Source organism: Herpailurus yagouaroundi, unplaced genomic scaffold (genome assembly GCF_014898765.1).
Source record: "Herpailurus yagouaroundi ecotype Mexico unplaced genomic scaffold, PumYag 428, whole genome shotgun sequence".
In the NCBI taxonomy this organism is placed as follows: domain Eukaryota; kingdom Metazoa; phylum Chordata; class Mammalia; order Carnivora; family Felidae; genus Herpailurus; species Herpailurus yagouaroundi.
Genome location: NW_024412645.1, coordinates 720,851 through 747,851, shown reverse-complemented (window position 1 = coordinate 747,851; position 27,001 = coordinate 720,851). Strand labels below are relative to the sequence as shown.

Genomic DNA, 27,001 nt, shown 5'->3' with positions numbered 1-27,001 from the left:
AAATTCAGTTTCTACCACTTACTACATGTGTGACTTTGGGCAAGTTATTTAAACCTGTGCCTGTTTCTTCGTCTGTAAAATGGAAACTGTAGTAATTAATTTATAAGGGTTTTGTGAGGATTAAATGACTTATTGTGTGTAAAGCCTATAACAATCAGCACTCTATGCGTGTTACCTATTATCAGGTTTAGTTTTGGATTCTTCTTCTATGTAGGCACACGCGTTAAGCTTCACAGGTGCTCACATTTGGAGCCATAATATGCCTATAAATTTTTACCTTTTGCTGTGAAAACTTTTTATAGTAAGATTTCCACCTAAGAGAGTGAAGGGGGGGGGGGGGGATGGGGAAGCCACTAACATCCCCTCAAAAGCTAAGAATTTTACACCAAAAAAATTAAGCTCACATCTGAATGCAACTTTTCTGCTCACAGTGAGCCAAAGGACTACTACTGACTGGCTGACTGTAAGTGAGAACCAAACACACAGTTACCTGAAGAGTGCTCTAGACAAGTGTGTTCTTGGACCACATGGAGGTAAGTTGAGAGAATGAAAGTAAATGCTTAGAAACTGCAGCAATTTGGCACTGCTGTGACTTTTGTACTTTATACTCAAGTATTGGTTCTCAATGGACTGAAAATAGAACCTGGCCCCTCACCACAGAGAATTTAAGAGGTACTGTCCTAGAACTCACCTGCAGCCCCATACCTATTAGTGCTAGGCAGTGTCTGCTCACCTGTTCCAGGTGGCCATCTTTTGAGGACTGGGACCACAAATGACAAAGGAGACAAGCCAGTATTGCCTGTTCTGTCACACCCAGTTCTCTCTGCTCACGGGATAATCAAATAAGGAGCCATCATAGTTAGGAAGTACAGTCATTTAAATTCCATGAATCACCAATTTTAAAGGACAGGTCAAATGTATTTGCTATTGTAAATGGGACCTCTAGAACATACAGATGCTTTTGGGCAAATGTTTTTAAATTTCTGTTTCATCATGGTTCTCTGCACTCTTTCAACAACCACAGAAGAACTTCATTTCTGTGTGCACAGGTCAGAGTGCTATCTTTTCTCCAATTTGTTGAGGCTACAGTAATCCCTAAATGACCAAAGGGGCGAGGAGCAAAGGCAGCAGCAAGTGAGGATTTGGGATGCTTACTGATTCTACTTTGAAAGTTGAGAAAAACTGGACCTCAGTAGTTTAACAGCAACACTGAAAGTATTCCAAGTTGCTTTTCATTGAAGATTTTCAAAACCATCACACCACAAAGTTACCACCTAACAAGTCAACCTTACCCAAGGAATGTACATCAGCATGATACTAATCACCAATTATAAAAATCCACCTCTGCAGCAAGTCTAACAAACACTTAACTACCTAAAAATAAAAGCAATGTTCTTAACATCTAAAGATTTCTTACTTCAATGCTACCAGACTAGAAAAAGAGGTAAGTGGTACAGAATTCTCAACTTGGTCATTTCCACTCAGATTCCCAAAACAAAGCCACAAAAACTCAAATAATATTTAAGAATAAAAGCCAAAATTCCCAAAACATCTACCAAAACAATACTTTAAAAAGAGGTATCTGAGATACTTAGGTCAAATTTAACCATACAGTTGCTCCATCTCATTTATAAGCGTGCTGCTACACTCACCGAAGCCAAGCATGGCACCTTATCAAGGTTAAAGAACTCATTAAAGTCAAATTCTCCTGGGGACTGCTCAGGCAAGACGGCGTCCCTTGGCACTTCCTGATCAGCAGCAGGCTCCTGTGCCAGGATGACCTCCACCTCATCCTCTTCGGCCACTCCTCCATTGCACTCGACTATGCCTGAAAGCAAAACCAGGACAAAAACAGACTTGATCAAGTGAACTGCTCTAGACTTATTCTGTGGCCTCAGCCATCATCACACGTGCAAAAGAGCCATAGCTAACTTTAAAGACAGACCTTAGGTGCCGATACAGCATTTACAACAGTAAAACCATTCGCTTCCTATGGGAGCTAGGAAAAAAGCCCTAGTAACAGGCCAGAACACCAACACAATGCAGGAAAGATTATGGTCCCTCCACCACCCATTCTTCAAGTTTTCCGTAATGCAGCAGGTTCTATTTCTAATGGGATTTTTTTTTTTTTTAAAGATAGTTTTTTGCAAGTCTCTTGCTGCTTAAAAATGGAACCAAATTAATTTGGCTCTGCCTTCACCCACGTAGTCTATACCACTGCTTTAAGTCAGGGTTCAACAATCTAAGGTATTTATGTGAAATCTGGCATGAGGGCAATTTTCACTTGCCTACAGGTTGGTTGTAGCTCATCCTTCAAGGCAAACCTCAAATGGTACCTCTTCTGGGAAGGCTGACCTGCCTACCTATATTTACCCTGCCCATAAAAATTAATCACTGCCTTCTCTATAATCCTTGTGTTGTCTCTCAAAGTGTCTGCTCTAATCAGTTTCGTCTTACTCTCAAGTGCCTGGTATATCTAAAACTTAGTATTGTTTGGTTGTTGTTATTAGGATAAGAAGGTAAGGGTCTAAATGAAGCTACCAAGTGTTAAAATTTGAGGAATCTAGTATCTTCGTTTTAGCTGGGATATGGGTAAAAGGCAAAATACTTAGGATAAAAAATTTTTCTTCTTGTAAAGAAGTGCCCTGAGATATACTAGACATTCAACTTTTTAAAAAATATTTACTTATTTTGAGAAAGAGAGCATGAGTGGAGTAGGGGCAGAGAGGGGGGGGGGAGAGAGAGAGAATCCCAAGCAGGCTCCATGCTGCCAGTGCAGAGCCCAATGTGGGGCTCAATCTCACCAACTGTGAGATCATGACCTGAGCCAAAATGAGTCAGATGCTTAACCAACTGAGCCACCCAGGTGCCCCTAGACATTCAAGTTGTTTTTTTTTTTTAACATTTATTTTTGAGACTCAGAGACAGCACGAGCAGGGGAGGGGCAGAGAGAGAGGGAGACACAGAATGTGAAGCAGGCTCCAAGCTCTCAGCTGTCTGCACAGAGCCCGAAGTGGGGCTCAGACTCACGAACCATGAGATCATGACCTGAGCCAAAGTCAGACGCTTAACCGACTGAGCCACCGAGGCGCCCCATCAAACTTTTTAGTTTGAAGGACAGAACTCCCAAAGCCCCGTGCTGCAAAAGTACCAATGTAAGAACTGCCTGTACTTTCAAGATCTACAGCAGACATGAAGTCTTCCCATTAAAAAAAAAAAAAAAAAAAAAAAAAAAAAAAGGCGCCAAATCTTGGACCCATCCCTTCTCAAAAGTCCCTAATAGTTACCTCAGTCTTGTTATTAATCAGACCAAGAGACACTAAATGCCATCAGCTGCTTTCACTCCAGTAATGCTTCAAACACTGCACAGCAAAGCAGGGAATTCAATAACTAAAGGGTTAAGTGGCTTGCTTACCCAAGGTCTCAATACTAGCCAAGTGGCAGAAGCTTTAACCCTAAGATGGCCACCGATACTCTTCCACACCAAGCTGAGTATTACAGCAGCACTGCTCCTCCACAGGGGTGGCTGCCATCTAACTACCATGAGCCTTCTGACAACCAGTAAAACAGACAAGGTTTGTGAGCCGTCGATAAAGCAATCAGCAGTCTCTCCAGTGGGTTAGAACATACTTACTGAAAAGAGAAGCAAATACTATCCCTTAGAAACTGACATTTAAACTAAAATGACTATTTGGTGGAGGTATCCTCACTTTACAAAAAAATTGGGCCCTAGAAGAATTAACAATAGCCTAATCAATGCCCAGTTTGTGTCCTTTTCCATTAGAGCAGTGCTTCTGCCTGATCCATTTTACTAAGCAGAACCTGCCAGCCCACCTCAGGATCGACAAGTGATAATACATTTTGCTGTAGTTTTGGGTCCCAACTTAAGGATGAAAGCCAGAAACAAGAGTCTGTACTTGGTTCATACATTTATAAAAGAAATTTTAATATTTCTCCTATGCCTTTTATTTTGTGTTGAGATGAGAAGATCTCTTAACAGATAAATAGCTTTTGCAGATAACAAGAATGTTACACAGCAATTTTATGCCAGTGTCAAGGTTTCTGGAAAGCAGACAGGGTCTGTCAACTGAGAGTGGGTATGAGTGGGTAGGGATATGCACTAGTAGACAAACACAACTGGCCATTTATCATGGTAGACTCAAAAGGCAGAGGCCCAGAAAAGATAACTAGCGGCAAGTTTTACCACATTCAGAAGGACCACATACCTTCATTAGAGAGAAAAAACTGAAATTTTCTTTTCTATCAATGGGGGGATTTAGCTATTTCTGACTTCTACATAATTTATTTTCTGGTTACAGGTGTAATGCACATTCAAATTGTTTCATTAATATTACCATATATGCATCACTTAACTGTCTAAAGTGAGTACTCAATACACATCAATTTTAAAATCATACAGGCAGTGAACATGTTTGTCCTATTAACTGCTACACTGCCAGCACTAGTATGTGCCTGCAGAGAACTGCTACATAAAAAATTCAGGGGAGGGGGGCCTGGGTGGCTCAGTCAGTTAAGTGTCTGACTCTTGATTTCAGCTCAGGTCATGAACTCACAGCTGTTGACCTGGGCTCCACACTCAGCATGGAGCCTGCTTGGGGTTCTCTCTCCTCCTCTCTCTTTGCCCTCTCTGCTTGTGTGTGCATATGCACGTGCTCTCTCAAAATAAACATTAAACAAAAATTCAGGGTAAAGTTAGAATACAAATAAAAACTGGACTAAAAGGCACTCATCATCCCTCCCCTCATTTTTGTAGCCAAGATGAAATTACGGGGTACCTGTTTATCCTAAATACAGTGGTTAGGACAGCCTAGGGACCACTGGCAATTAACTACTGGGATGAATGAGCTAGGACTCCCGGATTCCACATGGGGCTCTGCCATGAAATCCATGTGACAGGGTCTTGGGTTGTCCCCTCTTCCAGGCCTGTCTCTCTCTGTATCTATAAAGTAAGGAGGTGATACTCTCACTCCTTTTGGTTCATCCACTTGTTGATACAAGAATGGTTGAAATTCACATTGCAGTTGAGTTATGAAAACGTGCTTCTTTTCACCAGAAGCCTTATCTTTATCATTATGTGAAAAGACCACACTGGGCTGGTGCTCGTTAGCCTGAGAATGACACAAAGCCATGTCTCAAAGGTTATTTAAGAGCAAAGCTTTACAAGTTACCCACTGATGTCATGCATCACTCTAGGGAACAACATGTAACAGCATAAAGATAATGGTAATGTCTACTGTATTTTAAAGATATTACAAAAAAAAAAAGACAAGTGATTTCTCCCTTTCCTTTCTCTTAAATTCCACTAGCTCATTTTCTACGCAAATATATCTTAGCCTTATAATTTTAAGGTGGCACTACACATTTATGTATCAAAACAGCTTTCTTTTTTTTTTTTTTTAAGTAATCTCTATACCCAATGTGGGGCCTAAACTCATAACTCTGAGATCATGAGTGGCACACTTTACCAACTAAGCCAGCCAGGCACTTCTAAAATAGCTTTCCACTTTTGTTGCCTAGTAGCTGCCAAAAGGTATTTTCCAACCAAACGTGAAGGCTGAAGAGAACTGGAATTTACTGAAGAAGTGCCCACAAGAGTCTGAGCTCTGATGTTCACATTCAATCTTTAATGCTAAGAGTAACCCTTAAAGTTATAGAGTAGGCACTGTCTTCACCTTACAAAGAAACACGTCCACCTATAAAGAGTTTCATCAAAGATTATCCTTTTTGTAAGCAACTGCCCCAATACTCAAATCCAGGCTAGCCGGCCTGGCCACCTCAAAGCCAGGCTACTGGAAAATGACTAATGGGACCCCCCAACTCTGCACCAGGCACCTCTCACACTGTTAACTCTGGCTTTTCAGTTTAGTATGGGAGCTACCTGACCTTATCTCATAGTTGACTGAGTCTGGGAGAAGCCAAGTCAGAAACAATTGATGTAGGAAGTCTAACAGTATGGTGAAGAAGGTGGGCTCTGAAGTACAAAAGAAGTTGCTCAATTCCCAATTTCACTACTTACTTCGTTAGTGTCCACAGACAAGTCACTCAAGCCTTCTGTGCCTCCATTTGCTCATCCACAAGATGGGGAAAGAAGTACCTACCTCATAGGGTTGTTAGAAGTAGGATTACACAGACAAAACACTTATCACTGGGTCTAGTGCTCAATGAATCAAACTCCTCTGCTATTTTTACCACATTTCTTATCTCTGGGGAACCCTTTTATGTACACAGTACTCTTACAGGGGAATGTGAGACTTTTCTGTTTAGCACCACAGGCAGAACAAGTTGAGGATATAGTATCCACACCTAATTCAAACTTAGCTTCAAAATCAGGCTGCAATGTTAGAAACTTGCTACTTCCTTGCAATGGGTACAGTTGTTCCTAAGTGCACATTCAGGCCAATTACAAGCACATCTCATTTTAGAACAGTGAGCTCCCCTCTCAAAGTTTTTGCTGACCTTCCTTCACAGAGGCTGTCCGTCGCCTTGTTCTTTTTCTCCCCTTGTGATCTTCTTCCAGTATCTTATCATCAAAGCCAGTCAGCTCAATGGTTTCAGACTGACTTGTGGGTCCAGCTGAGAACCATTCTGGTTCTTCTTCTGTGTAGGAATCATTTCTTCTTCGCTCACCAAAGACACGCTTACTATCCCCAAACTCCCTCTGGAAAAGTACACAATCAAGATAAAAAAATAAGGTTCTAGTTAAGGCATTTCTACCTCAGTCAAGGTCTTGATGAATTAGGTAATGCTCAATAATGTAATGAAGATACTATGCTGCAGACTTGAAGCACCCCCACTCCACCCCACCTCCAGCACTCTTTCTGCTCCTCTCTATCTGGCTTAAGAATGGGCTCTGTTCATCCAGCATCTCAAAATAACCTGGTATAAACAAACTGCATATCAAGTCCCTAAGCACATGAGGGGCCAGAGGATCTAGAAGACAAACCCTAAATCGCTTGTCCTTATAGTCCCTCTCTCGATCTCGGTCTCTCAAGTCCCGCAGGTCCTTATCACTGAGTCGGTGATCCTTCTCAAAGGTCCGAGCAGAGATTATTCTTCCACTGCCAATCCTTCGTCCGCCAAGCAGGCGAAGCCCATCACTGTCTTTTTCCAATGGACTTCCTGAGTGCCGGGAACTAACAGCGGCTGTCACATGGCAGCCCCCTCCAAAGCTTCGTCTCTGTGGGCTGAGAACAACATCTAAGTCATCTTCTTTCACACGCTCTCGTGGATCTGGAAAGGTGGCAGAAAGGGAAAGTTAAGCAAACCAGTAGGGTATTTTTATTTTCTCACTGGTATGTCCATGACTAGTGGTGGTGAGAGTACTGGAAAAGAATTACCACTGAAATAGTTACAGAGTAATATGTACATTACATATTTAAATAAGACTGAGTCTTTTGCTTTTTCTCTTTGGAGCAATAAATGTACTTCATAATGATTTTCCAGGATTACTCTCCACAATCCCTAAAACCTTGTGTATTAGAAAATATCTTGTCAATTAAAAAACTATATTAGGTGTCAGTATTTGAAAGAATAACTGAAAAGTTGAAGTGTTTCAAAAACAGGTTAAAGTGTTTCTTCAACAAATGGTATTTAATAGGTGTATACCCATATGAAGAACTTGAACTGATACCTGGTACCACATACAAAACAGAAAATAGATCATAGATCTAAACTATCTAATGATAGAAAACTTCCAGAAGAAAATATAACAGGAAATCTTTGTGACATTGGGTTAAGCAGAGTTTTCTCAGGCACAACACCAAGAGCACAACCCACTAAAAAGAAGAAAAAGCAGGGCGCCTGGGTGGCCCAATCAGTTGGGCATCTGACTTCGGCTCAGGTCAAAATCTCACGGCTCGTGACTTTGAGCCCCACATTGGGCTCTGTGCTAACAGCTTGGAGCCTGGAGCCTGCTTCGGATTCTGTGTCTCTCTTTCTCTGTCCTTCCCACTTGTGCTTGGTCTCTGTCTCTCTCAAACATTTAAAAAAAAAAAAAAAGATAAACTGGGGTTGATCAAAGTTTAAAACTTCTGCTCTTTGCAAGGTACTATTCTGAGAACGCAAAAACAAGCCACAGACTGGGAGAAAATATTTAGAAGTGTACATGTGATAAATGACAGACCTATATCCAGTACGTATAAAAACTCTTCAAATTTAAAACACAATCGGATTTAAAAATGGATAAATGCTTTGACCAAACATTAAAGAGGGTATCTGGATGGTAAATAAACATATGAAAAGATACTCAACATCATTAGTCATTAGGGAAATGCAAATTCAACCATAACGTGATACCACTACACATCTATTAGATTGGCTAAAGTCGCAAAGACTCATCATTCTAAGTGGTGACAAGAATGTGGAACAAACAGAACTCTCATACACTGCTGCCAGAAACGTAAGGTGGTATAGCCATGTTGGAAAACAGCTTGGCAGTTTCTCAAAATGTTAAACATACATTAACTATAGGACCCAGTTATTTTACTCTTAGGTATTTACCCAAGAAAAAAGTGTATGCCTATATAGAGAATTGTATATAAATGTACATAGTTTTGGTTAATTGTCAAAAACTGGAAACAACTCAAATGTTCACCAACAGATATATGGATAAACCGTGAATTCATACAATGGAATACAACTAGTCAATAAAAAGGAACTATACACCCAACATCACGACTGAATCTTAAAATAACTATTCTGAGTGAAAGAAGCTACCCAAAGAGTGTATACCGTAGAATTCTATTTATAATGAATTCTAGGAAATGTAAACTAATCTGTAGTGATAGAAAGCAAATCAGTGCTTGGCTGGAGGGGTTGGAAGTAGGAGTTGGGACTCACAGAGATACTAGAGAACTTTTGGGCATGATGGAAATGCTTATTCCTTTGATTGTGGTAATTAATGGTTTCACAGGTGTATACACTGTCAAAACATCAAATTGTACACTTTATGTGCAGTCTATTGTAGGTCAATTATATCTCAATAAAGGTGTAAGAAAATCAAACATGTCACCACACTAAAATTCTTCCTAGAAAAACCAGAAAACTATAGTCCAAGTGAGGAAAAGCTCCTTTAATCTTCTCACCAGAAATAATACCTAAAATGGTATGTACTTCTCCAGAATGTCCGTGTAGTGTCTCCATGTTTTCCAAAAACCAGACACAGTATGGACAAGCTTCCAAATTACAGTTTAATACTCCTATATATGGATGTACCAAAGTTTACACAAACCGTTTCTACCACTAGCCATTTAAGTTGTCTAGGAGTTTTCATCACTTAATAAAATCTCCATGCACATCTTTGATGATTCTCCTAAAATTCTGTTTGAGGGACATTACTGCACTAAGCATACTGTACAATTGTGCAGAAGGATCAAATATCTCAAGGTAGAGTCACCCCTATCTTCTTTGCCAGTTCCAAATTTGTTTTATGATGGTATTTCCACTTATCACAAAAGAAGCTCCCTCTGCAACAAGTTCCTTGACTAGTTTCTATACTGCCAGCCTCCATTTCACTCTTCAGTATCTTTTCTGGTTTAAATCGGTAAAGGTACGGAAAATCTAACTTCAGTCCAGTCTCAAACCATATCCAAACCCTGTATTAAAATTGTAATCTACTATTAAGAACTGCCAGACTGTTTACTACCTGAGGACTAGGTGTCATATATAAGACTAAGCAGAACCAGATTTCCAGCACAGCATTATGCTCACTACCCTTACTCAGTTACCCTATCGATGAAAAACATCAGTACTTTTAATTCCAAAAGCACATAGTCTAATACGGTCTACTTGTCACTGCTATATAGGAAGGCCAAGATTTTTCTCTGTTAATCAGGAAAAACCCAACTGATAAATCAGTTTCCTGATCATGACATTTTCCCTGAATAAAACTCTCCACTAAGAATGAAACTAGCAGCAAAGAACACTGTCTCCAAAATTGCTGCCCCACTTCTACATGCTCACCTACTATCCTGCGCACAAGGGAAGGCCGGTCTGAATCCAACTCTTTCTTCAGACTTTCCACTGGTGAGTTCCTCCCTGAAGCTGGATAGAGAGAGGCATGCCACTTTTCAGGGTCCCAGACGCCATCACTATAAGTCAAAGGGTACCAACAGTTAGCACTTACACCCATAGATTACATGTGTGGTCTGATTTCTAAACTTCTTCAGGCAGTAAGTCATGGAAACCCCTTTCCAATTTAAAACTTCATGGATACCATTAGAATGGTTAGCTCTTTTAAGATGGAAACAAAAACAGCTACAGACAGTCCCTGTGGTTCACCTAAGGATGGTTCCATTTTTCAATGGTACACATTCAGTAGAAACTGTGCTTTGAATTTTGAAGTTTGATCTTTTCCCAGGCTAGCAACATGTGATCCAATAACGTCTTGTGATGCTGTGTACCAGCAGTAAGCCACAACTCCTAGTCAGCCAACGTGAATACAAGAGTAAACCACACCATTCTGTACCCAACCATTCTGTTTTTTACTTTCAGTATTTATATATATATATTTTTTTTAATTTTTTAAAATGTTTTTATTTTTGAGAGAGACAGAGTGCAAGCAGGAGAGGGACAGAGAGAGGGAGACACAGAATCTGAAGCAGGCTCCAGGCTTTGAGCTGTCGGCACAGAGCCTGATGAGGGGCTCGAACTCACAAGCTATGAGATGATGACCTGAGCTGAAGTCAGACATTTAACTGACTGAGCCATCCAGGAGCCCCTCAGTACAGTATTCAATAAATTATATGAGATATTTAACACTGCATTATAAAATAGGCTTTGTGTTTGATGACTGCCCAACTGTAGGCTAGTGTAAGTGTTCTGAGCACTTTTAAGGCAGACTAGAGTAAGCTATGATGTTTAGTAGGTGAGGTGTATTAAATGCATTTTCGACTAATAATATTTTCAACTTATGATGGGTTTATTTATTTTAAAAAAATCTTTTTTAATGTTTTTTTATTTATTTTTGAGACAGACAGAGACAGAGCATGAGCAGGGGAGGGGCAGAGAGAGAGGGAGACACAGAATCTGAAGCAGGCTCCAGGCTCTGAGCTGTCAGCACAGAGCCTGACACGGGGCTTGAACTCATGGACTGTGAGATCATGAGCTGAGCCAAAGTTGGATGCTTAACCAACTGAGCCACCCAGGCGCCCCTTATGAGGGTTTATCAGGACATATACCATTGTTAAGTTGAGGAAGATCTGTATTAACTAATATTTTGCTGTTTTTCATGCAACACCAATAGTCACTTGAAAACCAGTGATCTGTGTATAAATGAAACATCAGATCACAAACCTTGGGGTGCATATGGATTACAGTAACTATGCCTGTCCTATACAAAAAACATGCTCCATAATATGGATTAGTTTATTGAAGATTAACACAAGGGAAGAAAAAACCCAGTTACTGCAGATTAGTGTAAGGGAGGGAGAAAAACCTCTCTCTAGAAGTAGTGCCTAGAATGCTTGGTGTGTACTTTTCCAGAATTTCTACACATAGTCTTAGTTTTTCCCCAAAGGTTTAAAAAAAAATTTTTTTTAACATTTATTCATTTTTGAAAAGCATAGAGACAGAGCGCGAATGGGGGAGGGGCAGAGAGAGAGGGAGACACAGAAACAGAAGCAGGCTCCAGGCTCTGAGCTGTCAGCACAGAGCCCAACGTGGGTCTCGAACTCACGGACCACGAGATCATGACCTGAGCCGAAGTCGGACACTTAACCAACTGAGCCACCCAGGTGCCCCTCCCCAAAGGCTCTTAATAACGTAAAGTGTGTGCTTTGGGTTCTATTCTGTTACTCCCTAATGATAAGGTGGCAGTTGGTACAGCATGCAAAGCAGAAATGTTACAGCCCAACGATTTGGGATCAAATTCTAGTTTTGCCATTACCACCATGGACCTCCAGGACAAGTTAATAAGCTATGCCCTTCACTATTCTTTTGAAAGGACTTCCCAAACCCCAGACTAGACCAGGCTGTGCTATACACTAGCAGGGTACTCTGCACTTGTCCTTCACAGTCTATAATGGTGGTAATGATAAACTCTTGAGTATTTGACTGTATCCTTCCACGGACCAATGTTCCATTAAGGCAATTTCTGATAGTACCTGACATAGTATTTGCCACCTAACAGGTTCCAACTGAACATCTCTTGAATAAGTGAGTCAACCTTTCAATCTCTAACACCTCACAATAAAGGAAATATCACCTATCTTCTGGTATGTTGTGAGGATTATTTGGAGTTTAAGAATCAAACAAATTTTAATTCTGAGAAGAGAAATACCAGGATGACAAGCTCTTTCCTCTCTCTTATTTTCATTACTATTACTAGCACATCTTTACTTAGAATAAAAGTGAGTAGGGGCGCCAGGGTGGCTCAGTCAGTTAAGCGTCTGACTTTGGCTCAGGTCATGATCTCACGGTTTGTGGATTTGAGCCCTGTGCTGACAGCTCAGAGTCTAGCTTCAGATTCTGTATCTCCCTCTCTCTTTGCCCTTCCCATTTGCGCTCTCTCATTTTCTCTCAAAAATAAATATTAAAAAAAATATTTAAAAAATTTAGAATAAAAGTATGTGGACAATTTTATTTTATGCCAAGAAGAAATAGATCTAAGAAAATTCAACTTGAGGCATAAAAAAGATTGACAGCTCTAATGAAGGAAAAAACCCAAACAACAGCTTATCTGAGACTTATCAAAAAATCCTAACCAACTGGAACCGCCTTTATTCAAGTATCATCTTCATCAGCAGAAAATGGTGAGGAGTCCAGACTTAGCAACCTTCTGAGTAGATATACAAATAAAAACAGTATGCCCTATTCAACAAAGAAACTAAACATAATATACTTTATATGTTAAAAATGTGGGCCATATGAACCATTTACCTTGATATTTAAGAAGTGACCTTACAGTCTTAAGATGACCATAACAAGTGCAATGTAGGGTGATTGTAAACATTTTCAGACCGTAATTTGGCTCTAGTCTTCTCAAACCAAAGCGTTCTGCTTATGAAGCAGCCCAAGATGCAAAAGGGCTCGTCTGAGTGGCTGAATGGTTTTCTCGTTTGGGAACAGAAAGGATGGGGCAATGCTACATGGCTCAGAGTCCTCCTGATCAGCTTTCTCTGGGCAGGCCCTTGAAGGACCCCCAAAGTACAGTGTGAAAACCACCACTGACAGAAGACCCTGGAGAGGACTCATGTGTTTAACTCTTAAAATTGCTTTCTCACTATGTGTCTCTGACCAAGTCATTTTCTAACTTTAGTTTCATTATCAGTTCGTTGAAAGGGAATTGGGTTAGTTGTCCTTAGAGTCCTGTAAAGCTCAAAAAAATTTTTTTAATGTTTATTTAGAGAGCACGCGTATGAGAGAGTGCACGCACAGAAGCAGTAAGGGGAAAAGAGACAGGGAGACCGAGAATCCCAAGCAGGCTCTGTGCTATCAGCACACAGCCCAATACAGGGCTCGATCCTACAACTGTGAGATCATGATCTGAGGTGAAATCAAAAGTTAGACAACTGACTGAGCCACCCAGGCATCCCCTCAAATTTTTGAATAGTTTAAAGCTAATTAATAATGAAACCAATGAGGACAATGCAGGAAACTATTTAGTTCATAACTTATCTAGGATATATTTGTGTAGAAGCCCTAAATCATTATCCCTGAAGTCTCCCCCACTCATCATTCTACCAAAAAACTCCAAAACAATTCTTAAATTACCATGTTTGGTAAACAAGACGTTGACTAGGAGTAGCACTCCACTCCCCTTTCACCCATACCTGTCATATTTTTCAGAGAGGCATGATGGCCTCTGTTTGGAATGAGGGCGTTCTTTTATATCCAAGAGCTCCTCCTGGAAAGAGAAACCAAATGGTGATTTTGAGTAATATTTCTCATGCCACATATTTTCAACTTATATTTGTTCTCAGTAATGACTGGAGTGCCTATCTTAAGCATGTCACACAGTTCTTATTTTTTTATGCCTTGACTTACTCCAGAAAGGACTGGAGTTAGCTCAAGATTCTTACAAGATGCTCAAGCAGAATTGGCAAATAGTGATTAGCTTTTTTCTAAAACAATTCTCTCACAAATTGCCATCCAATTACACAGTTATAGTCGACCACACTGAATGTTCATCAAGGTACGGAAGCTTCAGGCTTAAATAAAATTTCCAGTTAATTTTTCTACTCTTAAATGTATTAGAGGCCAACTTACATGTAGATAGTTTTAACATAAATTTGCAGAGGAAAAAAAAGCACAAAGCACACACCCATTTACCATTTATCTGATCTGCCTGTTAACATTTTACTTTAGCATTTGGGTTCTCCACACCTTTTTTTGTTTTTGTTTTAAACCATGTAAGGGTTACTCCTCAATACTTCAGTGCTTATTTCCTAAGAATGAGGATACTCTTTCATAGTCTCTTATCTGGTTCCATGAGAAAATTAAGCCTTATAAAAAATAATTTGAGTGACTAGTTTTACCATTCTCCCAAGGATTATGCTTGGCCTGTATCATTGCAGATGCCTAAGAGAGAGGCAAATCCATTACAAACAACACATGCCTGAGGGCCTAAGGGCTTACTTCTGAAGAACCTAGTTAAAAAGGGCTGTCAGTTTTATACAATTATAAATGATACTTTTATCTAACCTACCCCTCCAGATTCCAATTTGTCAATTGACCCAACAAGGTCCTTTATATTGTTTTACCCTCCAACACAGGACCCAGTCTAGAATCAGATATTGGTTGTCCTATTTCTTTGGAACATTTCTACAACTGGAACATCTCTACAACTTTTGTCTTCGATGACACTGACATTTCTACAGAGTGCAGCCTTTTTTTTTTTTTCTAAGAGAACATTATTCATTTTGGATTTATCTACTGTTTCCTCATGATTAGATTGAGATTAAGTATCCAAAGAAGAGAATACTAACCCCAGAGATGTTGTGTCCATCTCAGAGCATCACCTCTGGACACCTGTGATGTCCATCTGCTACTTAGTAGTGGCAGTATGTGGTCTGTAGGGAGACTGCAAATATCCTGGTCTTCATCAAAATTTCCCCCTAAATTTAGCATCTATTGATGAATCCTGCCCAAATTGATCTTGATTTCCCAACTCTAGGCCTCTCTCCATATTGACCAGTCAGCACTTGGCATTTCACTGGTAGGGCAAACACTAATCCTCCCTTTTCCCCTCCCTGTGTGTTTACCTATTATTGGCATGGGCTCACAGATACCTAATTTTTCCAATGGTCTATAATTCATTAATGCCCTTAATTGTTCAGGGGCTCAAATTAGGAGCCTCTTCAAGCGGTTCCTGGGTCCTCTGTACATTCCCCATCATTTTCTAAAAAGCCCTTCCTTACTTTCTGTCTTATCTTGTACCATCCCAGCCCTAGTGTCAGCCATTTTCTCTGAGAAATCTGAGTCCTTTAAGTGAAGCATGGTATCAGAAACCAAGGTCTGGGAACTAAATATTCCCATTTGCTTCTCGGTTCTCTCAGAACTAGGAAACACGTGCAATTACACATGCACATATATACCTATGTGTTAATGCACACACATCTGCTCATACACCTGCATATACACAAAAACCCACGGCCTTTTTATTTACATTTCAATACTTTTACGATAAAGTAAAAAAGGCAATTCCCAACCTTTCACTACCAGTAAAACGCTACAACTACCTTGCAAAAAAGTATATACATACCACTGTGCCGGGGCCTCTGCAAGCCTCACAATAGAATGCTTGCTGTTGCTCTGATCACTGCTTCCCATATCTTGGGGTAAATATGGAGGAAGAGACTTACTCTTTCAGCCTATAGGAATCATTGCACGTAAGCATGCCATGAGTTCACTCAGTTTCTTCAGACACTTGAAGCATCTAAATATTTTCCCCATGATTGCAAAATGCCCTATGCCCAGATGACATTTTAATTTTTAAAACCAGATTATCAATCATGCATTTGCATTGTTTTAGGATTTATGAATTATAAACAAATAATTTGGGAAGAAATACCTAGAAAAATGAAGAAGTCTGAGATAAACAAAATTCCAAATATAAGAAAGTATCTAGAGAAGGCCCCAAATTCTGAAAATATTGTCAAAGCAACGACCTACAACCTAGAAATCATCAGTAATGACTCAAGTCCAATGAAATCTACAGGGCAAGCGCGGTGTCAGTGGCGCAGGGTGACACAAATTTGGCAGTGGGTGGAGGAAGGGTGGATGGACCAACAGTAGTTACAATGAAGTAAATATTACAAGAAAGAAATCCTGAGGACAGGAAGGCTTAAAACATTTTCCAGCAGAAACAGGAAAGATCTTACAATACAGGAAATACTTATATATATACTACAGGAAAAAATATTGCAAAGCAATTTTCTGTTATTAGAAGCAACCCAAAGATTATTTCATATTCCCTTACTCCACCACCCTCAAATACAAATATTGAACTGAACCCTAGTATACTATTAAACTAAGGGCAATATATTTTATACTTAAATATGTATGCTTCATATACTCAAATTTCTAAACAATAAGGCTTTGTTTGAAACTTTTAATCCCCAAAGGTAACAGGGAGCCCAAGTGGTAGGCGTTTTCTATTACTACTACAGCTGTCTGCTGAAACTCATGATTTTACTGATTTATTTAGGAGTCAACTGGAAAAGATTTAACATTTTAACATAGCCACAAAACATGCTAGAGGACCAAATGTTCTATTTGTGGGGAATCAAAAAAAATATTTTCACAAAGGTAACAAACAGTCTTACAAAAGGGAAATGGGGAGACTAAGGAGAGAGGATGACAAATTGAATGTGGAATCCCAGATGGGATCCTGGGACAGAAAAAGGACATTAGATAAAATAAAGGACAGGTAAGTAAAGCATGGACTCTAGTTAATAACATGTATCAGCATTGTTAATTATAACAAATAGACCATACTAACATATTAACAGGGAAAACTCTACTATATTCCCAGTTTTCCATAAATCTCAAACTGTTCTAAAAGATAAAGTTTACTTACTTCTACCTCATACCATACACAAAAATGAACTCAAAATATATCAAAGACATAGATATAAGAGCTATAATTATAAAACTCTTTGAAGAAAATGCAGGTGTAAAAAGTTCATGACCTTGGATTAAGCAATGTTCCTCTAGCTGGGACACTGAAAAAGGGTAAGCAACCAAAGGAAAAAACATATAAATTGGATTTTAAGTTTAGGAACTTTTGCGCTTCAGATGACTATCAAGAAAGTAAAAAGGCAATGCACAGAACAGGAAAAAATATTTACAAATCATGGATCTGATAAGGGTCTAGGGTCCAGAATACAGAGAGAACATGTAAAATTTAACAACAAAGGGGCACCTGGGTGGTTCAGTCAGTTGAGCTTTTGACTCCAGCTCGGTGATGATCTCGCAGTCATGGGATTGAGCCCTGTGTTGGGCTCCACACTGGGCATGAAACCTGCTTGGAATTCTCTGTCTCCCTCTCTGTCCCTTCCCAGCCCATGCTCTCTTTAAATAAAACAGATAAAAGATTTCAATAGATTTTTCTCCAAAGAAGATACATAAATGACCAACAAGCACATGAAAGATGTTCAAAATCATTTGTCATTAAGGAAATGCAAGTCAAACCATAGTGAGATACCACTTCACGTGTACTAAGTTGGCTATTAAAAAAGGAAAATGGGAAAATAACAAGATTGACAAGGATGTGGAGAAACTACAGCTGCCAGTGCAGCTGCTCTGGCAAACAGTGGCAGTCTCTCCAAAAGTTACAGTTACTATATGACCCAGCAATTACAGTCCTAAGTATATACCAAAAGGAACTGAAAAAATTATGTCCACACAAAAACTTGTAAACAAATGCTCACAGCAGCATTATTTACAATAGCAAAAAAAAAAAATAGAAAGCCGTATGCCCATCAACTGATGAATGGATAAACAAAATGTGGTAAATCCATACAATGGAATATTATTTGGCAATAAAAAGGAATGAAGTACTGATACATGCTATAACACAAACCTTGGAAACATTACGTTAACTGAAAGAATCCCGACAAAAAAGGCCACATGTGGTAGGATTCTGTTTATATGCAATGTTTAGAATAGGTAAATCCATGGTCAGAAAGTAGATTAAGGCTTGCCAAGGTCCTGGGAAAAGGGATAATGAGAGTGACTACTAACGGGGGTACAGAGTTTCTGTTTGGGGTCATGAAAATATTTTGGAATCAGATAATAGTGATGGTTGTACAACTCTGAATTTACTGAAGACCACTGAATGGTACACCTTTAAAGGGGTGAATTTTATGTTAATTATATCTCAAAAAAATATTTTATTTTGAGAGAGAGGAGGAAGTGGGGAGGGGCAGAGAGAGAGAGAGATGGAGGGAGAGAGAGATTCCCAAGCAGGTTCCAAACCCTCAGTGCAGAGCCTGATGCAGGGCTTGAACTCCCGAGCCGTGAGATCATAACCTGAGCGGAAATCAAGGTTGGATGCTTAACTGAGTCACCCAGGCACCACTCGATAAAAAATATTTTTAAATAAATTAAACTAAGGTGTTCAGTTACCCAGAGGTTAATATTTTATTTAATTTCTTTCTTACAGACTTACTGCTCTAACCACAGACTGATAAATGCTAACTATCCTCAGATGAGAGTTGCTTAGGTTGGTAAAAATGTTTTAATTTTCCTTCCCAAGTTATTCCAGTTTTCTTTGTTGACTTTATATGCTTAACATATACTAGGTGTTAATAAATATTCCAGGGACTGATTATACAACTTGACAGGCCTATAAGAGCACAGGATAGAGCAGTGAGCCAGTTGTATACACTGGCATTAACCATGCCAGCAGCACAAATGGTGCTGCTGACCAAGTGCAATGGCTAAAACATCGCCCACCTGTCTATAGAGGATGAAGAGCCATTTTGTTTAACAGGCTGATAACTGGGAAAACAAAACAGTTCTTGGATTGTAAAAGCTGCTGGGAATAACTTTAAACATCTAGATAAAGTTCTACTTACTGTTCTTGAAAGCAGGGCTTCTTAAACCAATTTCATGGCCTCAAGGAAACCATATGCAAAACTGCATTTGTGCAATTTCTGCAGTGAGTACTCACACCTTCAAAAGATTTCCGATGGGCCCCAAAGAAGTTAAGAAGTGGTACTTTAAATGGTTGTTTCTGAAAATGTGGCCCAAAGTGCACTTGGACATTTAGGGACAATGAGAGCTCCTCCTCGTGGGGTTTAGAGAGTTAGATCTGTTATACCTCCCACCAACATCTTAAGTGGCATCAGATGGTATCCCAGACTAAGAAGGTTCCCCATTAAGGTGGGGAGGGGAGAAAACATGAGCTAATTCAATACAAAAATTGCTTTTTTCATAGCTGTACACAGAACATTTCCTGCATACCAGGCTTAGTATCTAGAATACGCAGATGACCCTTGGCCCTGACCCCATGGCTCTCCAGTTTCTCAAGAGAAGTGTTCTTGAACTTGCCATTTCATCAAGAGCCCTTCCTTTAAGAGCAATATTCCAGAAAAGGCAAACTCTTTGGGATATTTTCAAAGAAAACCTTCAACTTTGGCTAAAGGCAAAATACGTGGAAAGTGTTCTCTGAGCTGGGAATGCTCCTTCCCTAAGAATATTTCAGGGGATAATGGGAGATTACCCTTTTGCAGACTCCTACGAACCCACAGGAATTGACTAATTATAAACAAATTCACAGGGCGCCTGGGTGGCTCAGTCAGGTAAGCGTCCGACTTCGGCTCAGGTCATGATCTCGCGGTCCATGAGTTTGAGACCCGCATCAGGCTCCATGCTGACGGCTCAGAGCCTAGAGCCTGGAGCCTGTTTCGAATTCTGTGTCTCCCTCTCTCTGAGCCCTCGTTCATGCTCTCTCTCTGTCTCAAAAATAAATAAACGTTAAAAAAAATTTTTTTTTATAAACAAATTCACTACAATTACCATCTGGACAAGAGAACAGTTAATATGTGAGACCTTACTTTTTGCACAGGTTTTAAAACCTGACTAGGCAAGAATAAGCTGCTAACTGCCCAACAGCCATTTTCTTAGTTTTAGCAGCTAAACTAACATTTTCCTTAAAGAAAATGTCAAGCTTCCCAAAACAATTTGAGAAGTACTAATATGGGCACCCACTTTTTTTTTTTTTTTCCCCAACGTTTTTTATTTTTATTTTTGGGACAGAGAGACAGAGCATGAATGGGGGAGGGGCAGAGAGAGGGAGACACAGAATCGGAAACAGGCTCCAGGCTCTGAGCCATCAGCCCAGAGTCCGACGCGGGGCTCGAACTCCCGGACCGCGAGATCGTGACCTGGCTGAAGTCGGACGCTTAACCGACTGCGCCACCCAGGCGCCCCTGGGCACCCACTTTTAGTGATCAATATTAAAGTAAAAAGCAAATGAATGTGAATATAAGCCCAAAACAACAGTGGTTAAAATCCACATCCAGTTTCTTGTTGCAGAAATCTCATGCAGAAGCAGCTGCAGGTTCTGATGACATTCTTATGTTCTAGAAGAATTTCACATGAGTCACTGACATAAGATGAAAGGGGAAATATTTACCTTTGTGAGTTGAATTCAATTCACAAGAGCAAAAAGCTCAACTTTTAAAATATTAAGAGATATTTTATAAAAAACCCAAAGTTTTATTTCATTGTTAATGGTCAAAGCACTGTAGAAGTGACCCAGTACCTTATTAGTGTGTGTGTGCCTGGCTCTTCCTAAAAAGGCTCTGCCTAAAGAAGGCAAATGTCCCCAGAACAGTGTTTATAGGTTGGGTCATCTGCCTTTGACCTTCTCTCCCAGTCCCCACCCTCAATACAACCACTAGCACTGGGACTGGTCATCGGGCTCTTAGATGGTTGCTGACTGACCAGATATTCATTCTGTTGAGTCAGATGACTTTTCTGAAAGGATTAGAAACCTGTTAAAAATAGATCACAACGAGGTAATGGTACCCACAGACGATAGCCGGGGCAACGGTGAAGTAACAACATAGGGAACACATGGGATACATTCCACCATCCACCATTTATGAAGTTTGTTGCTGTGGGCACCATTTATAACAGTTCTTACAGGTAGGTCAGAATTCAAAGGATCCTGCAGAGCTGTTAAGCAGGACCTCAGACCTGGATTCATCCAAGCATCTAATGGTGGCTGATCTGATGCAAAGACTTTCGCCTACTGAAAGATTTGAAACTAAGAAAATGCGAATGGGGGAAAAAAACCAACAAAGTCTGTTTTCTCCATTAATCTGGCCAACACAAAAAAATTAATCTTGGCTTTTAAATGTGTTTATACAATGGATAAAAAATATAAAATGTTAAGTAGGTAAATACTAGAAGAAAACTTAAAACCATTTTTAGGGTAGTGACATTACATCTTCAATAGGGCTTTCTGGTTTCATATTAAACTGGAAATAGTTACTGTGACATTTAAAAATTAAGCATCTTGATCTGAAGTTGGTATCTAAAGAAGATATCTTTCAATACCCTCCTTATTACATCCTAAAGAGTTTTTAGCACTTACTGTGCGTCAGCCACTTTTCTAAACACTTGACATGCATTTTCTCATTTATTCCCCACAAAAATCCTATGAAGTAGATACTATTCCACCCGCATTTTACAGAGGAAAAGGATGAGAACCAGAGAAGCTAAGTACGTGACTGAAGGCCACACAAGGTAAGTAAGTGGTGATCCTAAATCAGGCAGTGGGGCTCAATGCCCCTGATCCTCTTGTCTTCACTGCTTCTCTGGGGAGGACAAGGAAGGTGCATGACACCTCCCAGCAGCTGCCACTCAGTGTTGGGTTTGTCCCTGCCCAGCGGGACTACCAGGAACCCTGAGCCAAACTGCCACATCCTTGGGTAGGCTTTCCTTAAGTCAGCCTCCCTTCATAGCATCCTTCACTGAATCAAAGGCCCAACCCACAAATCTTTATGTTAACAGTTCCAATTGTAAAATGACCGGTTTCTTATCTAGCTAGAAGTTCCCACCGTGAGCAAGGAGGAAAGTATACCTATGGGGGCAAGAGCCCTGAATCCCCACTTTTCAAGATGACTTAGAATTGGAACAGGTAAGAAAGAACAGCCATAAGACAGTATCTATGGTGTTGCCAGCTGACCCCCTGTAAGAACTTGTAGTTACCTAGTTTTCTGAACAGCTGAAACATTAAGATTGTATGATTTTTCATACCATAATTCTCCAATATAAACAAATATCCTTAACTTTTATATTAGCTTAAGTTTGTAGCTAAGTATGTCACTGAAATGCGACCTGTTAGAGGTTACTTCTCAACTTGGTTTATGAAAGGTATCTATGGGGCGCCTGGGTGGCGCAGTCGGTTAAGCGTCTGACTTCAGCCAGGTCACGATCTCGCGGTCCGTGAGTTCGAGCCCCGCGTCGGGCTCTGGGCTAATGGCTCAGAACCTGGAGCCTGCTTCCGATTCTGTGTCTCCCTCTCTCTCTGCCCCTCCCCCGTTCATGCTCTGTCTCTCTCTCTGTCCAAAAAATAAATAAACGTTGGAAAAAAAAAAAAATGAAAGGTATCTATGAAGTTATCAAATTAGATATCTAAAAATTAGATCAGGTATAGTTAAACCTGATCATCTGACTACTGATTTCAACAAGCTAGGACTTAAATCATAGCCCCTCTTTTCTCAGAGGCTGGACTTCAAGTCTTATAACTGATTCTCTCCAAGAAGGCTAGGAGAATTACTCAAATTAGTCCACTTCTGGTGCCTTTTTTTTTACCGGTTTAAATTTTTTTTTTTTAATATTTATTCTTCAGAGAGAGAGACAGAGCATGAGCTGGGGAGGGGCAGAGAGAGGGAGGAACACAGAATCTGAGGCAGGCTCCAGGCTCAGAGCTGTCAGCGCAGCTGTCAGGGTTCGAACTCACGAGCCGCAAGATCATGACCTGAGCTGAAGTCGGACGCTCAACCAACTGAGCCACCCAGATGCCCCTTTTAAATGGTTTTAAAGCAAAGATATAAACATGGCTGTATCACGGTGACTAAGTGCCCATCAGCCACAAATCAGGGTGGAGTGCCTCCTCTGAAGATCCCTACAGACACCAAAATGGTGCCAAGGCAATGAGCACACATGAAATTAAACTCAGTAAAATCCAATCCCTACTTTTTTTAGCTGGTAGATTGGACAGGTATGATTAACACTGGGCAGTACTAAGCTGAATGTTAGCAGTGCCCCCTGCTTTTATACCCTGTTCAACTGGCAGGTGATAAAATTTGATAAGGAATCAGTGACAAGTCACAGGAGCAGAGAAGGAGCAGCACCAAATATGTATATCCTAAAATCAGTCTGTCTACTCAAAGAAAAAGAACATGGATCTGAATAGTGGAACAGTCCAAAGCATTTCTACTTTGTGTTTGAAGCAGAAGATGGTGTCACCAAGAGCAGGTACCACACCTCAAGAACTAGTAAACAACAAGGACCTCTGATGAAGGTAAGAAAAATTTGAATAGGCCTCAAAGTCTTTCCATTAATAAGCATGACCACCTTATCTTGTTTTCCTAAACCAACAGTTCTCAAACTTGAATCAGAGTCAGAATTCCCTGAAAGACTTGTTATATGTGGACAACAAGGCCCTATCCCTAGAATCTGATTCAATACCACTGAAATGGGGCTTGAGGTTTTATATTTCTAAGAGGTTACCAGTTGGTGCTAAACACTAGTTCAGAGACCACTGTTTGAGAACCAGTGTCTAAAAACATTTTTAATCCATGACTTTGAGGGGGAGATCCCACTGTGTAACCTCCAAAAGCCCTTCAACATAATTCAAACACTTTATACATGCACATTTAAGTGTTACCAAAACATAGCTTTTGGTCTTGGGAATCTGGCCTAGCGAAACGGACCTGAGTGAGCTTATAAATTAAGGGCTCAAGATTCCCAGAATAACAGGTGCATATGATACATCCACTTATAACCATTCCAGTTAATCATCACTGAGGCTTAGGGGTAGGCCTGAAAGTACCTAATGTGATTCTTAACTTGACTTCCTAATACATTCATGGAAACACAATGGACACCAACAGAACCCTAGGGAGTAATTATGCATCTGACTTGCTTGACAACATCAAGACCATATATCAAGTTCTCCAAGGAAGACTAAAGACTTGCTATTCAAAGTATGGTCAGTGGACCTGCAGTAAGGGCACCACCTGGGAGGTTAAAAAGCCAAAATTTGAAGCCCACTCCTAACCTAACAGAATTCACACTTTATAAGGGTTCATAGGTAATCCCCAGACAAACCAACATTTAGGAAGCAAGGTGGACAATATAGCACAGGAGACTCTGATATGTTACTTTTAAAAGCACTAGGACAAATATCTGGACTTCTCCACCTTCATGGAAAAAACTCTAGAATTCTGAACAGACTACTAACATCATCTCATAAAACAAATGAATGCTAAACTAAGAAGGGTCAAAGTTTAAGAAGCCCTCTCATCTAGCCAATATGTTTTTTAGTCTTGTAGTTAACATTCCACATTTACAAGTTCTCACAAACACATCCCCTATAAAAATCACTGAGGACAGTTTCCTTCTATTGCTTCCAAACTTTCTAGCCCACGCAGAAACATTACTATATGCTTTATTCCAATAGTTTGATCTCAGTATGTAGGTAAGGAGTAGGATGGCTGAAGTATTATTCCAGTTGTGCAAAAACAGACCACTTACTATAGTTCTCAGAACACAGGATTGTTTCAAGCTTTCTTCAAAGGAGAAAGGCTTAGTTTGCCTCAAGGACTAGATTAAGTAGACTGTGAGAAACACATATGCATGAAACCACTACCATAACACTGCCTAAACATGATCCTAAAACTGCCATGAACTAAATCTTCTCGAATGGAATGGACAGTAAGCCAATTTCCAATCAATTTTGGTAGAGAAGACCATTATATCTAAGATTCACTGTCATTAACCTAAAAAATGTTCTTAATCATTTCTTTGAGGCACATTTATCTAAGTATGACAAAATTCTAAGACTATATTATCAAAAGTGGGCAAGATTGACCTTCTTTATGTTTACTGTAGACACACACAAGTTCTAGCCTAAGAGAGATCAATAATACCTTCCCTAAAAATGACTTAAGCCTAAATATGGATATACGCATAAAGATGGTCTATACATGCCACCCTTCGATCATTATGAAAGTGATTCAAAAGCCTCTCTGCCTGGATTCTACAAGTAGAATACCAATTAAGAACTTTTATTCAAAAAGTGCTAGGAAAGTTGAAGTCACGTAAGCATATAAAATAAGCAGTTCAAATCAGTTTCTCTTCATTTAATAAGATTTTCTGCATTTGGAATTCAACTATCAACATTTTAGATAATGAATTTAAATTGTGAAACATGGCTTCAGCACTTTCAGGTTTGAGAAAAACATTTGGGAAGACCAAATCTGAATGAAAAAATGAAATGCTATCAGATTTTTTTTAATACTAAAAATGAATATTACTCTAACAGCACTTGATACTTTACCAAGTAGTGGCACCAGTACACAAACAAGGCCTGACTTCAAAATATTAATCATTATTCTGGAAAGTCAGGGATAATAACCACATCAGAACCCTTGATTGGGTCCATACTTAGGAAATACAGATATGGGACCAACTAGAACATGACTCTTCCTGTCAACAGTCCCAAGCACATTTTTTGTACTCCGGCCAATACATTTCAGGGAACGAAAAATGAATTCACAGCTGAGTCCTGTCAACCTCTTCAGAAACATTTAGGAGCCAGTAAGATACTGAGCAGTAGCTTCAACAAGTACAGAACCTTGAGTGATTTGCATGCAAAACTGGAATCCTTACTCTGCAGTATATAAATCAGTATTATACCAGTTATGGTTGTTATAGAACATTTGAGCCAACATACACTGATCCAAAAATTCATATGCCATCTAAGCCAATATTCCCTTCACGTGAAAACTACTCAGAAGCAAATTCTAGTTTAAATTGCGTATTCACACTTCCAGAAAAAAATTCAAAGAAATGCTTTACTAAATTTAGTAATATTTAGTCCATATAGTGAGTCAGAATGAGACTCCCACTTTTGATAATACTAATGGAATATCTACACAATGTTACCAACCTCCCCCACCTATAAAGAAACACTATTTCATTAGTAACAAAGCTTACTTTTGTATAGCGATGGGGGGATTTGGAGGCTGGTTGCTTCTTCAGGTCAAGAAAGGCATCTCCGTTTTCTGTTTCTCCCACACTTCTCCTATCCATGGCTCCTTGGTCTACAATTCTTTGCACCTGGAAGATAAATCAGCAAAACTGTTACAGAGAACACTATGTTTTCAGAAGACTGTTTAAAACACTGAAACTCTTTTATCTCTTAAAATGACTACCTTTTAAAAACAAAGTCTCATTCAACAACTATTCCATAAACCAGAACCCACTTGGAAATAGAACGACTGGTACTTAGCTCTTCTAGTTAAGTGTTCTAAGCATCAAGGGGGTAAGGAAAGCATAAGTAGAAGGTGCCCAAATCAGGGTACAGCCTTCAAGCAGCTTTAAAACAAAAAGAAACCAAAATTAGTCACTGCCACCCATGAGGACCTTTCAGACAGCAGTGGGGAAGTTTTCCGAGTGGGGGCAGGTAGGAGACTAGTTGGGGCTGGGGATCCGGGAAGTCGGACTGTGGTAAAGTGCCTGTCACTTGCCAATGGACGGCGCCAGCTGCCCCTTGTTATCCAGAGGCCAGGGGCTGGGGCCCGAGCGCCCCCCACCCGGCCGGCGGCACCTGTGGCCATGTCAGGGGCGCCCGTAGCAAGGAAGGGGCGAGATCCGGCTTCAGCTCCGAAACTCGGCTTTCTCGGGCCGCGACCCCAACCACCGGCCCCTCGCGCAGGCCGCGGCCCAGCGGCCTCCTTCGGAGGAAGGGCGGGGACTGTACTCACGGAGGGGAGGCGGGCCGAAGGGAGCGGGG

At 40.2% G+C, this 27,001-nt stretch overlaps 1 protein-coding gene across 4 annotated transcripts in view; it reads right to left on the bottom strand.

The window, feature by feature from the left end:
* Nucleotides 1-27,001, bottom strand: part of EIF4ENIF1 (eukaryotic translation initiation factor 4E nuclear import factor 1) — a 44,876-nt gene that overhangs the window by 17,257 nt on the left and 618 nt on the right. For 3 of the 4 annotated variants that reach the window (XM_040464025.1, XM_040464027.1, XM_040464029.1), the window contains exons 2-7: nt 26,203-26,325; nt 13,791-13,864; nt 9,982-10,109; nt 6,965-7,251; nt 6,478-6,679; nt 1,653-1,828 (exon numbers count right to left, since the gene is read on the bottom strand). In XM_040464025.1, coding sequence (XP_040319959.1) covers nt 1,653-1,828; nt 6,478-6,679; nt 6,965-7,251; nt 9,982-10,109; nt 13,791-13,864; nt 26,203-26,298 — 963 coding nt within the window. In that variant the 5' untranslated portion in view covers nt 26,299-26,325. Of the gene's footprint in view, nt 1-1,652; nt 1,829-6,477; nt 6,680-6,964; nt 7,252-9,981; nt 10,110-13,790; nt 13,865-26,202; nt 26,326-26,972; nt 26,996-27,001 lie in introns of those variants that run through there. The other variant, XM_040464026.1, reaches the window with a different exon arrangement.